Source organism: Electrophorus electricus, chromosome 17, assembly GCF_041902795.1.
Source record: "Electrophorus electricus isolate QZ-2024a chromosome 17, ASM4190279v1, whole genome shotgun sequence".
NCBI lineage: Eukaryota > Metazoa > Chordata > Actinopteri > Gymnotiformes > Gymnotidae > Electrophorus > Electrophorus electricus.
The window spans coordinates 4,326,042-4,340,914 of record NC_137513.1 but is presented as its reverse complement, the minus strand read 5'-3'; the positions used below and the strand labels follow the sequence as shown (position 1 = coordinate 4,340,914).

Below are 14,873 nucleotides of genomic sequence, written 5' to 3'. Positions count from 1 at the left end.
CAGGTCTGCCTGCCCTGTTGGTTCCTACCCTGCTGGCTCATATCAGTCTGCCTGCAGAGGTGCATGCCCTGCTTGGTCTGTCTTTTGCCCAGAGCCTTTAATAAGTGAGACTCTTTGTTACCTAGTTTGGGAGGTAATGGTGCAAATGTTTAACCCAGTTTTTATTTGGTGCCAGAGATCTCAGTTAATACTACTTGGACAGATGTCCCCTGCCCTCCTTCTCTGAGCTTAGCCTCTCTGTCTGTCTCTCTAGCTGTCTCCCTGTCTCCTTCTTTGTGTCTCTCTTTCTATTGTTGCAGTCAGTCCTTTTTTAAGGGGAGGGAGCAGTAGTTTTAGTGAATAGTGCCTGGAACAGAGGTCTTTGTCACTTCTGTCAGTGCAAGAGGGGGTCCAAGCTTAATAAAGATTCTTATGTTTGTGCATAATGTGTGTGTGTGTGTGTGTGTGTGTGTGTGTGTGTGTGTGTGCAATTTTTTTATATATATATAGTTCATATTTATTCTTTAAAATAACTGTGGATCTTAAATGTTTACAAACAATAAAAGCAGAAGTCATTTACTGTGTAATAACAAACCCTATGTTAAAACATTTTTAGTTATGAAACTGTATGTAGATCTTGAGGATCTCCCTTACTCCCTTACTGTGGCTTCAAGGGAACCCTTTAATTCACTGATCCAGGTTTTTGATTGGGCATTACCTAACTCCAGCCGCTGACGTGCTTTTTCATGTAGAACAGTCTACCATCTGTTGCTTTCTGTACATAGTTCAGACCTCAAACTAGTTTGAACCCGCACTTGTGAGGGTTGAATGTGCCCGCCCGTTGGCTGACATCCTGTGCCCATTTTCTTGCTGCCAGGGCGAGAAGGTGAATTACGAGAAGTTCAAGAGCTGGCTGCTGCAGAACAAGGAGGCCTTCACCTTCTCTCGCTGGCTGCTGTCAGGAGGCGTGTGCGTCACGCTGACGGACGACAGCGACACACCCACCTTCTACCAGACCCTGGCCGGAGTCACACACTGTAAGTGGCATTGCCCAGCACCGCCTGCTCCTGGGCAGACTGCGCGCCCTACTGCTGAATACGCCAGTGCCTTACCAGCCTGGAACTCCCACTGACATATTGTGCCTCGTAGGTCTGCAGGCAGCGTAAAAAGACTGCAATGTGTGTTTGTGTATGTGTTTTGTGTATGTGTGTGTGTGTGTGTGTGTGTGTGTGTGTGTGTGTGTGTACACGTGTGTACCTTCTGAGCAGTGTTGACAAAGTGGCTGAAATGTTGATGTTATTTAGGTATAAGCCAGGGGCTTCTCTAGGCTTAGTTTATCAATGAGGCTCTTTGTTTCTGAGGCTGATGATATGGCCGCTGTCTTGGGCCCCTCCCCTGCCACTATGTAGCCCTCCGCTGAAGGTGTCTTTGTGAGGAGTAGAGCAGCCTCCCTGCAGCCCTGGACCCTGACGGCAGACAGCCGCCAGTGAAACCCTCTCCCCTGCGCGGGGAGAGGCGTCTGGGAGTGATGGCAGCACATGACAGTCTGCTCTTCCCACTCTGAACGAACACACACACACACACAGACACACATACGCATGCGCACAGGGCTCTTTGTGAGGAGGGGGACATCTCGCCACAGCTCTGCAGCTGTTACCACCATCCAGCTCCTACTGATTGCCTCACTCAGCGGGAGCAAATGACCGCAGCTCGTTCTCCCCCCCACCAGCTCCGACTGCCAACACTATTAAGACCCTAGTCATGATGAATTTAGGATCAAATATGCTTCTTCCCCATGCGGTCTCTCAGCTTCTTTTGCTGTTCTATACGGTCGTCTGTCCAGGGCCTATGATATATTCGCTGCAGGTTTGTTGTATAGTTCTCTGAGCTGCGTTCCAAACCTGCTTATGCGTTTTTTTTTTTCTTTTCTTATTTTTTAGATGCCTGTTGCTGGCCAAATGCTGTGGGGGGAAAAAAAAAACAGATTGGTTCACTTGTCCAGCAGCATAAATGTGCTGTATATTAATAAGATGCACAGCTAAGCCTTGACAGTGGATTTGTGATTTAAAAGAGTATAGATTGTTCATGTTGAGGGAAAATCGGTATTTTGTGATTGACTGTTGCACAAAGCCAAATAATCAATGAACTCTTCATTAGGTTTGGACTCTCATAGCTATTGAAATGCCTGAATTTTGAATGTTTGAATGCACTGCGATCATCACACTAGGTCAGCACAATTCCAAGTACTGAGACCAAGTCCACCTGATTCTCCTCTTTTTGCATTTAATCCCAAAAGTTTTTAGTGCTCTGTGCAAAGAACAGGGCACTGCAGGTCAGAGTGCAGAGCTGGGCTCCTTCCCAACTTGCCACAGATCTACATCCCATCTTCTACCCTCTCCATTGCCTCTGTTTATTTAATGCAGAGTGCACCATGTAAGACAGATGCAATTGGCAAAAGACAGGAATATTTAGAATGGGTTTGTTTTGCCAAGCAGGGACACAGCTGGTAAGATCTTATGGGCCTCTGCCATCCTAACCAATCAGATTGGGAACCTCAAAGGTGCCCAGTAATCTGCTAGCTAATCTATCTGATCCTCTTAACGAAGCAAGACCTGTTTGGTCTGGTGTGCTCAGAGCCTGTGTACCTCCCCGTGCACCTCCCAGAATGGGCCTCGCTCCGGCGCGGGCCCTGCCAGACAGGGAATCCTGTGACTAGCTGGCATGACAGGTCAGCTCTGACGTGGCGGGTTTGCCGGTGGGTTCAGCGGAGGGTTCGCACCTTTCCCCAACATGACTGCGGCCTGTGCAGAGTTTAGCGTTGGCAACGGCGACAGGCCAAGCTGCAAGATGTGCGTAGGGATATGGTGCGGTTCTTCTGCTGCCACTCTGATGGGGTGGCACCTCTAGGTGGGTACTGTCTCCGCACCTCTAGGTGGGTACTGTCTCCACACCTCTGATCTCAGGGCAGAGTGCTTATATGCTAACGTTTTGTTGCAGTTGTCAAACATGCCACATTGTACCAGCCATACTTAACCCTCAGCCTTCGAATACTTCTTGGTGTTGGATGTTTGTTACAGATTAACACTGAATTATTCCAGTGTAATATTTAAATTGGAGCCTTCTGGAACGCTTTATTACAGCATCTATGTTCTGTTATACTGTGTGAGGAAGCGGTGAATGGCTCTACTTTGAAATGGTGAAATGGTGAGTTATCCAGCTCATCGTACAACCCGTTAGTCGTGCTAAGATGGACGGCGGCAGTACAATCGCTTAGTCATTCAACACCGTGCAGCGGACCTGTGGCTCCAGGACAGAGGCTAAATCCGCTCTCCGGCTCACTTCCCCGTACCTGCCACGGAGGACTGTCTGCTCCAACTGTCCTGCTACCTCCCGTTTAGCAGGAAGCAAGACGGACGTCTTGCTGGCAGACGGAAGGCTGCGGCATGCGGGCTGAAAGCTGGGCCCTGCGCTCATCCACACAGCCATTAATGAGTTTTATAGATTAACGGTCACTCCTCTATGCAGCAGCCATGCATAATGTCCAAGCAGCTGCTGCTGTCCTCCCCAGACACGCTTTCTTGCTGAACTCATCATCGTTCTTTCCGAGCCCTCCGTAACAATGGACATTGCTAACTGCATCCACTAATTTACTAGACATCTGCTCCCCGGTCGAACGCGGCCTGTTGCTAGCCACGTTGTGTAATGTTGTTTTTCCTCCTGACCAGATCAGGCTGCACAGGTCAGACAGCATGTAGATTCTGTTCAGTAGGCGTCCCGGAGGTGCCCCCAGCGAATGGCCGCCCGCCTCCTCTGTCCAAGCTCCAGGTCCAAGCGGGTTTGAATTATTGACGGGCCTCGTTTAGGTCCTCCGCTGCTGCCTCTGCCACATGCGTGTGCTGGAACGTGGCCCAGACTAGATGAGTTGGTGCTGCACTGGGACAGGAGCCTGCTGGTCCCGTTCCTATCACGGCTCCGGCCACACAGACCTGTAACACCGAACACTTTAACACTGCTAACTCACAGCCACAGCAGAGGTCGAGCTGAGCTGGGATATTTGTGTTAGAGAAGCGTGTGTGTGTCTGTGTTTGTGTGTGTGTGTGTGTGTGTGTGTGTGTGTGTGTGTGTGTGTGTGTGTGTGTATAGATATGTTTCTGTTGCTGCTCTGGCTGGCCAGCCCACAGCTGTCCCCAGGGTGCAGTGTGGTATATTCTCTGTTGAAACTCGGTGTCAATGCTCTGTTTTGTATTGTTTTGAAGTGGAGAGAAGTTGGGGAGTTGCATGTTGCTTGCCAAAGGAACATGATTCTTGTGGTTGCATTTTAACACATGCTATTATGTGGCACTGGGAGGGGCGTGGAGAGTGGATAGTCCAATCCTATTAGCCTAAGATGAAGATTATGCTGATTAAAAGGGGAGTCATCCCAGGCCATCTTAACCCATCCTAAAGCTCTATTCTGTCATACATCTCAGGTGTTTTAGCAAGTCAGACCCTCACCTAGAACTACACGCTGTGCTCTTAAAAAACAGCAGAGCTCACGATTTGCTCTTTCTGGCATGTGGAAAGAATTAATCATTTTTTATATCATCATGTTTGGACTAACAATTTATTTACGTGCCTTAGCCAATTTACATGCCTTGGGCTATGACACTGCTTCAGTCCCAAACGCAACAGCTCATATACTTAGAAGTACCAGAAGTGGAAAGCATATTACTCCAGTAATGGCACTTCTTCATTGGTCACTGGTAAATTGTAGAGCAAATCTTGGTCTTGACGTATCAGGCATTGCATGGTGATGTGCTGAAATACCTCTGAGACTTGTTAGTCCCTTTTTCAAGTGCTAAGACAAGGAGGTCCTCTGGTGAAGGGATCCTAGCAGTCCTAAGGACTAAGCGACAGCTAAAAGGAGACTGCGTTTGTACACACTCCTCCACTGCGGAACAGCCTGCTCTCTGACATTAGGCTTGCTGAGTTTAAGGATTTGTTCAAAACAAGACAAAAAACCCCTTCTGTTAGCCATACCTCTTGAGGCTAGGACACGGGCAGTGGGGTTTGTGGTGTTGTGTGTCTGTGTATGGTCTTGTTTAATTATGTATTTTTATGTATTTTACTTTATCATTTCATTTTTGTTCAATGTAAAACACCTTGTAGCTTTGTTTGGAAAGATGTCATACAATAAATGTTTGCTTTTTTTTTTACTATAATCGCTGGTTTGGATTGCAGCTGGTTAATACTGTGGGCAGGGACAGTTATTTATTTTGAATTTGTGCCACAATGTGCACTGAAATATATGTGTGGCATCTTGCATTTTTCAAATATCCATTAGTTTTTCAGTGTGGGATGAAGGACACCTCTATAAAAAGTAGTCCTTCCACAGTGATTTTCTTTACCCTCTCTTGCCTCTTGCAGTAGAAGAATCTGACATCATTGACCTGGAGAAGCGCTACTGGCTGCTGAAAGCCCAGTCGAGGACCGGCCGCTTTGACTTGGAGACCTTCGTCCCTTTGGTCTCTCCCCCTATTAATGCCTCCCTGAGTGAAGGTATTGGGATTTTTAAGAGTCACAGTTATCCCAGCACCCATGCATGTGTATGTCTGATGTGCGCTGACCGGCACTCACTGACATGCTGGTCGAGCGTTCACAGTACGTAGAAAAGCCATGGTTCGATAATGCTACAGTGATGCTCAGGCCACTCACTGAGGCCTCAGACCAGTCCACCTTTTTGTTGTAGTCCAGATCCTAATCTAGATCCAGGTAAGCAAAGGCTGTACAGTGATGGTTCCTGGACTCTGGTGTGACTGGAGTTGTAACACACCAGTGATGTGGACTTGATGCCTGTTCCAAAGGGATTAATTTGATAGCATCTGCTTTAGTAGATAGTATTTACTTGTGAAACATAAATGTCTTTAAATGGAAACATCGCGGTGAACACTGACATTTTCTCTCATTCTTCAGGCTTGTTTCATGCTTTCGATGAGAATCGGGACAATCACATTGACTTCAAGGAGATCTCATGCGGGCTCTCAGCATGTTGTCGGGGGCCTGTAGCTGAGAGGCAGAAATGTAAGCGCTCCCACCTTTCTAACATGACTGAGAGAACAAAAAAACTCTTCCAGTAGGGTAGCTTTTATTGCCAAAGCCCTCTCTGCTGGTGTGTGAATTTGACAACCTCTTTTTTTTCTTTCAGTCTTAGCTTTTCCGTTTGCACTGTAATCAGCTTTAATTGATAACCACCCTTTGATTTGATCAGATTTTGGTGGGGTTTTTTTGTTGTTCAGCAGTACTGAGATGCCAGTTATTGTGTCACGTCTTTGATGCTAAAGCGTTCACGACCTTGTCTGCCACAGTTTGCTTTAAGGTGTTTGATGTGGATCGCGATGGGGTTTTGTCTCGTGACGAGGTGCACAAGATGGTGGTGGCCCTGCTGGAGGTGTGGACGGACAACCGCACCGTCATCCTGCCCGTAAGCCCTCCACGCCTCAACCGCAGACATGCAGGGCCAGGCCCAGGTGCGAGACAGGGTTAGCACGGTGCTCAGGCTTCTGCTGCAAATCCAAAGCTGGTTTGGCAAGGTCGGTGTCAGGCAGCAGGTGACTTAGCTTTGCGTCTGTGCCATTTAAAGCTCCTGTGCAGCAAGCCACGTGTAAATCGTCACATTTGCGGTCCCAGTCGTTGGTGGTAGGAAATTGAGGGTATTTGCCACAGTAGTGCTGGGTTTGGCCTCCATTTGACTTTTGATATACTTCTCACAGTTAGCTTGGTGAGTCAGCTGAAACAATCCTCTCACTGCAGCCTTCATGCTTTTGAGCTGTGAGGCTCTCATGGTGCTTTTCACTTTGCATTTATTTGGCCTTAGTTTGCCTTTCAGAGCTCTGTGGTGTTCAGCATTTCCTGATTACTGGGCCTTAGTTTGCTTGGCGTTCCTTATTTCACCACGTCTCTTCCCCAGCAGGAACTGCCATCCAGTGTTTCTGACATCGTCGAAGACATCTTGAAGACGCACGACACTACACAAGTAATTGCACTTTCAGCTTCATTTGCCTGATTTTGGGGAGGTGTTTCGGCTATTTGTGGACTCGTGAGCACCCTCCTCCGCCTGCCACGCTGACCTCCTGTGTCCTCTACCCCACAGCAAGGGCATTTAACGCTGGAAGACTACCAGATATGGAGCGTGAAGAGTGCCCTCGCCACAGAGTTCCTCAACCTGCTCTTTCAGGTAGTGCTACCCTCATGCCGGGGAGCTGTTTTCCCTTCCAGACATGTCTGTTCCTGGGACCTGTTGGCAGGGTTCAAGCCTGTGGTCTGCTGCTTCTCCATGCAGGTGTGCCACATAGTCCTGGGCTTGCGGCCGGCTACGCCCGCAGAGGAGGGCGTGATCATCAGGTCAGTCCAGAGCAGCTCACACACGCTAAATCTACCAGTCACCTCCATTAACCTCACCGCTTCCGCATGCCTCTCTGCTGACTACAGCACTGGGCCTCGAAATTGGCTTTCGTGAACTGTGTTCTACGTCTCATCATCCCTTGGTGATAATTGTGTTGATAAAAGATAATGACTTTTAATTTATAAGACAGGCGCGTGTGGAGCTTCCTGATGTTTGCTTATCTTTCTGCGAAAATCTGTTCAGTATTCTTCGAATGTAGCGATCACTATCGTAGTCCCATCAAATGCATTATTCTAATGGCACCATTTCAAGGTCGCATTGTCATAGTTAGCAGTTTTGGCTTATTAAATTTTAATGTAACTGTAGTGTAACCACTTTTCTTTATAGTTGTTCTTTATAGTGTAGTGTTTGTTATAGTTTTATATTTGCACATTATGCAAATATGTAGATATTTTTATCATGAGCTGAGAAAATGAACACTGGCAGTTCAGTGCACGCGTTGTGTGTACTTTGGCCAAGCTGTGACTCGAGCTGTAACTGCAGGCATGTTTGTGTGTGCGTGTGTGTGTATGCGTGAATGTGTTTTGTGCAGAGGATGGTTGGAGAGGGAAAGCAGGCATGGACTGCAGCCAGGACAGAGCTGGTTCCTCATCTCCATGCAGTGGTGGCAGCTATGGAAGGATTACGTGAAATATGTGAGTGATGCAGGCAGGCCAAGAATCCCTGCCACGCTGCCTGCTGAGCTGGGATTAGGGCGCGCACACAGACCAACATATGATACTGTGATCATGTTATTACCACATATGGGGATTTGCTTGCTATATATTAAAACACAGCGGTGGTTCCCTGTGACCTAGATAAAGACTGGCTTGCGTTATCGTAAGCAATATGATTCACTTTTATGGGATTGTGCAAATGCTATGTCTGATCAAGGTGATTAATGAGCATACAGGAAAAAAAAAAGATGTGTTGAGCCCATTTACATATTGCACCTTCTGCGATATCAGTATTTCAAAGGCCGATAACAGATATATATTGTCTAGCCCTACAGTTGGTGCTTGTACATGTCCCCTAGTGTGACTTTAGTTTTTCTTGAAAGGACAATAAGGCCATCGTGGTGGAGCAGCCCGGTATACAAGGCAGTGGTGGTAGGAGCCCCCAGTCCAGCACCGCTGCCGAACCCAGTGACCCCAGCGACCTCACCGTGGCGAGGGTTGGCACAGTGGCGCGCTCCTACAGCTCCCCCGGAGACAAGCACCCGGATGGCAGCTGGGAGGTCTCCGGCTGCACCCCCAATGGTGAGCAGGCCATGCTGCCCACACGCAGTGCCACCGCTATGAGGTTTGACCTCCGACATTCATCTCCCTAGTCGGATTTACTGTGTGTGACGTACGGCAGATGTTTAGAATGCAGTTTGGGCTTTGCTTCGTTACAAATATGTCCTCTCAGTGCTGAAAGTGAGCCATAGCCTTTGCAGAGATCAAAGTGTCATTTGTAATTGCAGATTGCGCCTTAGTAATTCAACACTCATTCAGAAGTTAACATAAGTTGTTTGCTTGAGTATTAAATCCTACTCTTCCTTTTGAGCAAACTGTTTTGCCCATGTTGTTCTTCCCTTTCTTCTGAATCCATCAGAAGTGGGATTAGCCAGAACATTAGTAGTCAGAAGTAGTCAGAACTGTCCTGGAGTGGTTCACACATAGGTCTTAACATCATATGTTTGTCTGCAGAAAGTGTTCCTTCCATGAAACGGCAGTATCACCCTGATGTCACTTCCACAGGTCACATGACGCATGGTAGCTCCTCCGCCACAGACATCTGTTTCGCTCGGCAGCACAGTGCATTGGAAAACAACCACCAGTGCTTCCCTTCCGCCAACGGGCACCTGCTCAACCAGCTGCCCGCACAGAGGCCTGGCGCCATCGACAACCAGCCCTTGGTTACCACGGAGCCCATGAAGGTAGGGTGGGTGCGGGTAGCAATTAGTTTGATTGCTGCGTCTGCTTTCTGGATTCAACAAACAGGAGAACAGTACAGAGAAAATCTTATAGTTTCCTTGCCTCTCAAAGCTGTAACATCTACTCAACTCTTCCTGTGGCAAATCACAAGGATTGTAGGCAGCCTGACAAGTGCCTAAGCATGTAGGCTGCCAGTTACTGTTCTTTATTCCTCAGCAGTCAAAGTGTAAATGACAATTCGCCTGTTAATGTTATGCTTGAACTTTTCGTTTTTGAAGGTTGAAGAGCGGGTAAAGTTAGACGACGAGTATAGCTGAAAACAAAAAGATTCACTGCTGTCAAGAGGCCAAACTCTTGGAGGCTTTTTCGGCATTCTGCGTCCTCAAGTGTGTTATAGATTATGGATTACTTCCTGTCCAGCACCTGAAGCTGGATGATCTTGATGTATTTTCCCTGCTGGCCAGTTTGTAAAGCACACAGGCTCCAACTAACAGAAGCTGCGGCAGCCCACAGCGTCTTCCCAACAGCTACTGAGCACGGCTCACAATTTTCAACTCATTTGCCACCAAATTGTGGTGGAACACTGGAAAGGAGATGAGGACACCTTGATACTATTTCATTTTCATGCCATTTAGTTATACAATCAGGAACTGGTGATACCTCAAAAGTGGCAGAATGTGATTACTTTAAAGTCCAGCCATATGAATTGATTTTCAGGAGTAATGGGTTTGCCTGTGTGCGTGAGGCTCAGGGTGTTATTATTTGTAAACAACGTGTCGTGCCACTGTAATCATACCTTGTCATGGTTACTGAATACCTCATGGTGTCAGGAGGGATTATATACCAGTATTCAATAGCACAGTCAAAACAAGTCTCTTAAAAGGTGTCAGCAATTTGCCTCACACTTTCGGCACTGGACTGATTTAGCAGGTGGCTACGCTGTGGCTAGAGTCACCTTATCTTTGAAAAAATGCTGACAGTGCTGCATTAGTGGCCACTCATCCATAGTGACCAAGAAAGACCAAGCACAGGGTGAGCTTGAGGTGTCTTTCCCCGTCAGGCACCCACGTTAACCATGGAGGGCGGCCGCCTGAAGCAATGCCCGCACCCGATGGCCAGCCGCGACTTTGAGACTGTACCAGAGCCAATGTGGCGGGCCCTCTACCACTGGTACGGGGCCAACCTCAGCCTGCCCAGACCGGTATGTGCTCTGACCACGAGGACCATACAGCCATAAGTCTATCCGTTTTATTTGAAAATCAGCGTTGGTTTCACAAAACGCCTTTTATTAAACACACTCCTATAGCACTGTGGTACAGGTACTCTAAAAGCCTCCTTATAAAGTGTGCTATGTAGTCCATGCGTGTTAGCACTGCCGTTGGTCGGGTTCTCCATGTTCTGCTCCACCCGCAGGTGATCCAGTGTGTCGGTTCGGAACGGGCCGAGCTGGAGCTCTTCCCACGCTACCTGCTTTTCCTGCGGCAGCAGCCAGCCTCGCGGCCCCCCCAGTCCAACATCTGGGTTAACATGGGTATGACCAGCCTACGAATGTTCCCTCCACACCTTCCCCGAGGTAACGTAAGACCGCAGCAAGAAAGAGGCCCTGCCCGCCAGCCGCCGCCCTGCCCGTCCACCCTCATGGGCGACCTAATTTCCTTTCAGCGATTTGGCCTGGTGAGCACTGCAAATTCCTGATTGGCAGTGCTTGAAAACCCCGGGTCCATTGCAGTGCCCATTTCCGGCCGCCCTCACCCTGCCCTCGTGCTCCTGCTAACACTCGTGCTGTGCCCTCGAGCCCTGCCTGGTGGTTTAAGGTCGCGTGTGGGTACCCGGTTTTCATTTGGTTATGAAGCTCATTTACCAAGTTTTCTGAAAAGCAGCAGGTAAAGAAGACAACACGGAGCGTGCCACTAACCTGATTGTGCGGTGCTGAGGCAGTGTGCTGGTGACCATTACAGAGACGCTAATCACATTTTGGTTATCTGATGCCTGGCTGCGTCGGATCTGGTTATATGATTCACTGCCTCTCTTGTCAGAGGGGAAGTGTATTATGAGTAGAAATGGGTGCTGTTCCTTTCCCGTTGATTTGCATCTAATGATCTTGTTTCTCTTAATCACCCAGACTAATGGCTGACTGATGCCTTTAAAATCATCTTTGCCCTTTCTTGCTGCTACCTTACAACTAATCCTCGCTCTTGTTTCAAATTAAATGCCTTTTTAAAAATAACTTTTTCTTTAAATTTTGTGGGCTCCTTATGACCAAGAATTGAATTTCAGGGTTAGATCAAAAACCAATGTCTGTATTGCTTTTGTCGCTGTTAATCAGGGAGTGTCTTTCTGCTAAATTAAGAGCAAGCTCCCTTTCACCCTTCGTTTACAGATTCATATTTAATCTTAAATGCATACTTTTCTTTTGTTAAGTGTCCTCAGTGAAACATGTAGCCTCTGAATTGTTTATGACCAATACGGGAGCACTAGAGATGTACTAGGAGGGTTTCATGGAATGGCTACTGAACGGCATGCCATCCAGAGAAAGCTGAGGTCATTTCCATGTCGTCGTGTGTCTCCCCCACCCCTACCCCCCCCACCCCCACCAGGAAACGTGCCCTCTCCGAACGCCCCTCTGAAGCGCGTGCTGGCTTACACAGGCTGCTTTAGCCGCACGAGCACCATTAAAGACATCCATGATTACCTGTCGCAGCGGTTACGCATCAAAGGAGAGGACATGCGTCTCTGGCTCTACAACAGCGAGGTAAGACCGATGAGGACGCGCCGTCATTCGCAATCAAACCCACTGTGTGAGTATGAGCACCACAGGCAAGTCATGTGCGTAAGGCCTAGGTGTTAATGTTGTGCTCAAAAACGCTCTCCTCAGAATTACCTCACCCTTCTCGATGATGAGGATCACACTTTAGAAAGTTTGAAAATTGAAGATGAACAGCACTTGGTGATCGAGGGTATGTCTGGGACTTCATCTTTGTCCTGAGCCTTGATTTCTGTTATCTTCTTCTGCTTCTGCTCAGCAGTATGAGTGAAACTGCAAGTTTGCATAAAAACAGTGACGGCGAGAACTATAAAGTCTTATTTCTCCTCTCCTCTTGCCAGTTCGAAACAAAGATATGAGCTGGCCCGAGGAGATGTCATTTATCGCGAACAGCAGCAAAATCGACAGACACAAAGGTAACTAATGTTCAGAGATCACGGAAGGCTGCTGTTTTGGTTGGGTTTTTTTTTTATCGTAGATTGATGTGTATGCAGTTCTTCACATGCAACAGTACTGTAAATATTCCCATATCAAACTAGATCATTAACAAGCAGCACAAGCCCATGCCATTGCACAGCAAGCAGTGTAAATCTTGACAAGAGGCTATATGTCTGCTAGAGCGATTCTGTTGGCACTGATGCAGCCAGTTATATCAGAGAGAATAATTTCATTCTATAGAAGCATAACACTTATCACACACTTATCTTTTGCTGGTAATTTTTCTACACTTTGCCTGTAACGGTTTTGCGTGTCCAATGCTCCTAAAGTCCCTACAGAGAGAGGTGCCACGGGTCTGAGTAACCTAGGCAACACGTGCTTTATGAACTCCAGCATCCAGTGTGTGAGCAATACCAAGCCATTGACTGACTACTTCATCTCAGGAAGACACCTCTATGAGCTCAACAGGTCAGAGGTGTACACAACTGCACTTTAAAAAAAAAAAAAAAAACATTTTGGGAGCTGTAGTTGTAGTCATCCCTGTTATCTGGACAGGACCAATCCCATAGGAATGCGAGGTCATATGGCCAAATGCTATGGCGATTTGGTCCAGGAACTGTGGAGTGGAACACAGAAGAACATTGCGCCTCTGAAGCTCAGGGTAGGCACCTCCGACCCCGGCCATTTGCCACAGCTGTAAGAATTCTTCCAACTTACTCTCCAAGTACTAACGTTTGTGTTTCATGCTTGGTGCAGTGGACCATAGCGAAGTACGCACCGAGGTTCAACGGCTTCCAGCAGCAGGACTCCCAGGAGCTGCTGGCTTTCCTGCTAGACGGCCTCCACGAGGACCTGAACCGCGTGCACGAGAAGCCCTACGTGGAGCTGAAGGACAGCGACGGGCGGCCAGACGCGGAGGTGGCCACCGAGGTGAGTGGCCAGACGCCCCTCCTGCGCTCTGAGGTGTACCGCGTTGATGGAGGGCCCTTCACTGCTTGATTGAAGACAACAGGAGGCTCAGTGAAAATCACTACTGAGGCTCTCCTTAAGGGATAGATGAGCCCTAATGCACACACATCGATGCCGCACTAATGAAAAGACAGCTTGAGGCGTGTGGGCAGTGCACAAAAGTGCTTCACCTTGTGAAACTGACTAGATCAGCAGTATGTGGTGATCATGGTGTGTGTCTGTGTGTGTGCCTGTGTGTTTGTGTAGGCCTGGGACAACCACTTGAGGAGGAACCGCTCTATCGTGGTGGACCTGTTCCATGGTCAACTCAAGTCCCAGGTCAAGTGTAAGACGTGTGGCCACATCAGCGCCCGCTTTGACCCTTTCAACTTCCTGTCCCTGCCCCTGCCCATGGACAGCTCCATGCACTTGGAGATCACAGGTGAGGAACAGCAGTGGAGATGCATTGCCTCAAAGATCTGCCTGCAGGAATCTCGCTCGGGAATCTCACCTATCGCACTCCTCTCTTTGGCAGTGATTAAACTGGATGGTTCCACGCCGGCCCGCTATGGCCTTCGCCTGAACATGGACGAAAAGTACACAGGCCTGAAGAAGCAGCTTAGCGAGCTGTGCTGTCTGAAGCCTGATCAGATCCTCCTAGCTGAGGTCCACTCATCCAACATTAAGGTGAGCTGTCTCCCTGCCCCATGTCAGAGTTGCGTAGCCTTGATCCTGAGGGCAGACATCTTAGCAGATGTTTCTTTGTATCTAGAACTTTCCTCAAGACAACCAAAAGGTGCGGCTGAGCGTGAACGGCTTCCTGTGTGCGTTTGAGATCCCCGTACCTGGTTCTCCAGCTTTCATCACCTCCCTGACGCCAACAGGTGTTGTAAAACCTCACCAGGCCTTTAGCGTTCTGGTGTTCTGCACCCACACAAGCTCTTTTGTGTCTCATTCCCTGTAAACGTGTCCTCGGCAGACACAGGCCCGATGGCCAACGGCACTGTCGGCAGTGGCCATGCTGAGAAGCCTGGCCTCATTCCGAATGGCATGGCAGGCATGGCTGGCACTCCTGTGCGCGCTAGCGCTGAGCGGAGTCTGGCCAACGGCTTGCCCAGCACGGCGGTGCCATCTGGCTCGGACAGGAGCCTCGCCAACGGTATCCCCAATGGCCACACCACACCAGTGCAGGACAGCCCCTTCACTGGCTACATCATTGCCATGCACAGGAAAATGGTAACTACTCCAGCTTAATTCTGCTAGATTTGTATTTATATATTTCTATGTATCTGTTTAAGCATCTGTCTGTCTGTTCAGCTGACTGTCTTAATAAACTGCCTAGCTATTCCATCTCCAATTCTGCCCAGAATATTTGTCTTTTTTTCCTCAAATTTTCTTTTCCTTT

The 14,873-nt window shown here is 48.3% G+C and overlaps 1 protein-coding gene across 9 annotated transcripts in view; it reads left to right on the top strand.

Moving 5' to 3' along the window:
* The window catches only part of usp32 (ubiquitin specific peptidase 32), a 33,612-nt gene that overhangs the window by 11,307 nt on the left and 7,432 nt on the right, over positions 1-14,873 (top strand). For 2 of the 9 annotated variants that reach the window (XM_081699739.1, XM_081699743.1), the window contains 22 exons: positions 857-1,016; positions 5,386-5,517; positions 5,932-6,039; positions 6,324-6,439; positions 6,926-6,991; positions 7,109-7,192; positions 7,298-7,359; positions 7,953-8,055; positions 8,460-8,658; positions 9,142-9,320; positions 10,379-10,519; positions 10,732-10,891; positions 11,916-12,070; positions 12,194-12,275; positions 12,424-12,498; positions 12,850-12,988; positions 13,055-13,181; positions 13,277-13,450; positions 13,736-13,910; positions 14,004-14,155; positions 14,241-14,352; positions 14,448-14,704. In XM_081699739.1, coding sequence (XP_081555865.1) covers positions 857-1,016; positions 5,386-5,517; positions 5,932-6,039; positions 6,324-6,439; positions 6,926-6,991; positions 7,109-7,192; positions 7,298-7,359; positions 7,953-8,055; positions 8,460-8,658; positions 9,142-9,320; positions 10,379-10,519; positions 10,732-10,891; positions 11,916-12,070; positions 12,194-12,275; positions 12,424-12,498; positions 12,850-12,988; positions 13,055-13,181; positions 13,277-13,450; positions 13,736-13,910; positions 14,004-14,155; positions 14,241-14,352; positions 14,448-14,704 — 2,958 coding nt within the window. Of the gene's footprint in view, positions 1-856; positions 1,017-2,625; positions 2,887-5,385; positions 5,518-5,931; positions 6,040-6,323; positions 6,440-6,925; positions 6,992-7,108; positions 7,193-7,297; positions 7,360-7,952; positions 8,056-8,459; positions 8,659-9,141; positions 9,321-10,378; positions 10,520-10,731; positions 10,892-11,915; positions 12,071-12,193; positions 12,276-12,423; positions 12,499-12,849; positions 12,989-13,054; positions 13,182-13,276; positions 13,451-13,735; positions 13,911-14,003; positions 14,156-14,240; positions 14,353-14,447; positions 14,705-14,873 lie in introns of those variants that run through there. The other 7 variants (XM_035534059.2, XM_035534057.2, XM_081699740.1 and 4 more) reach the window with 7 other exon arrangements.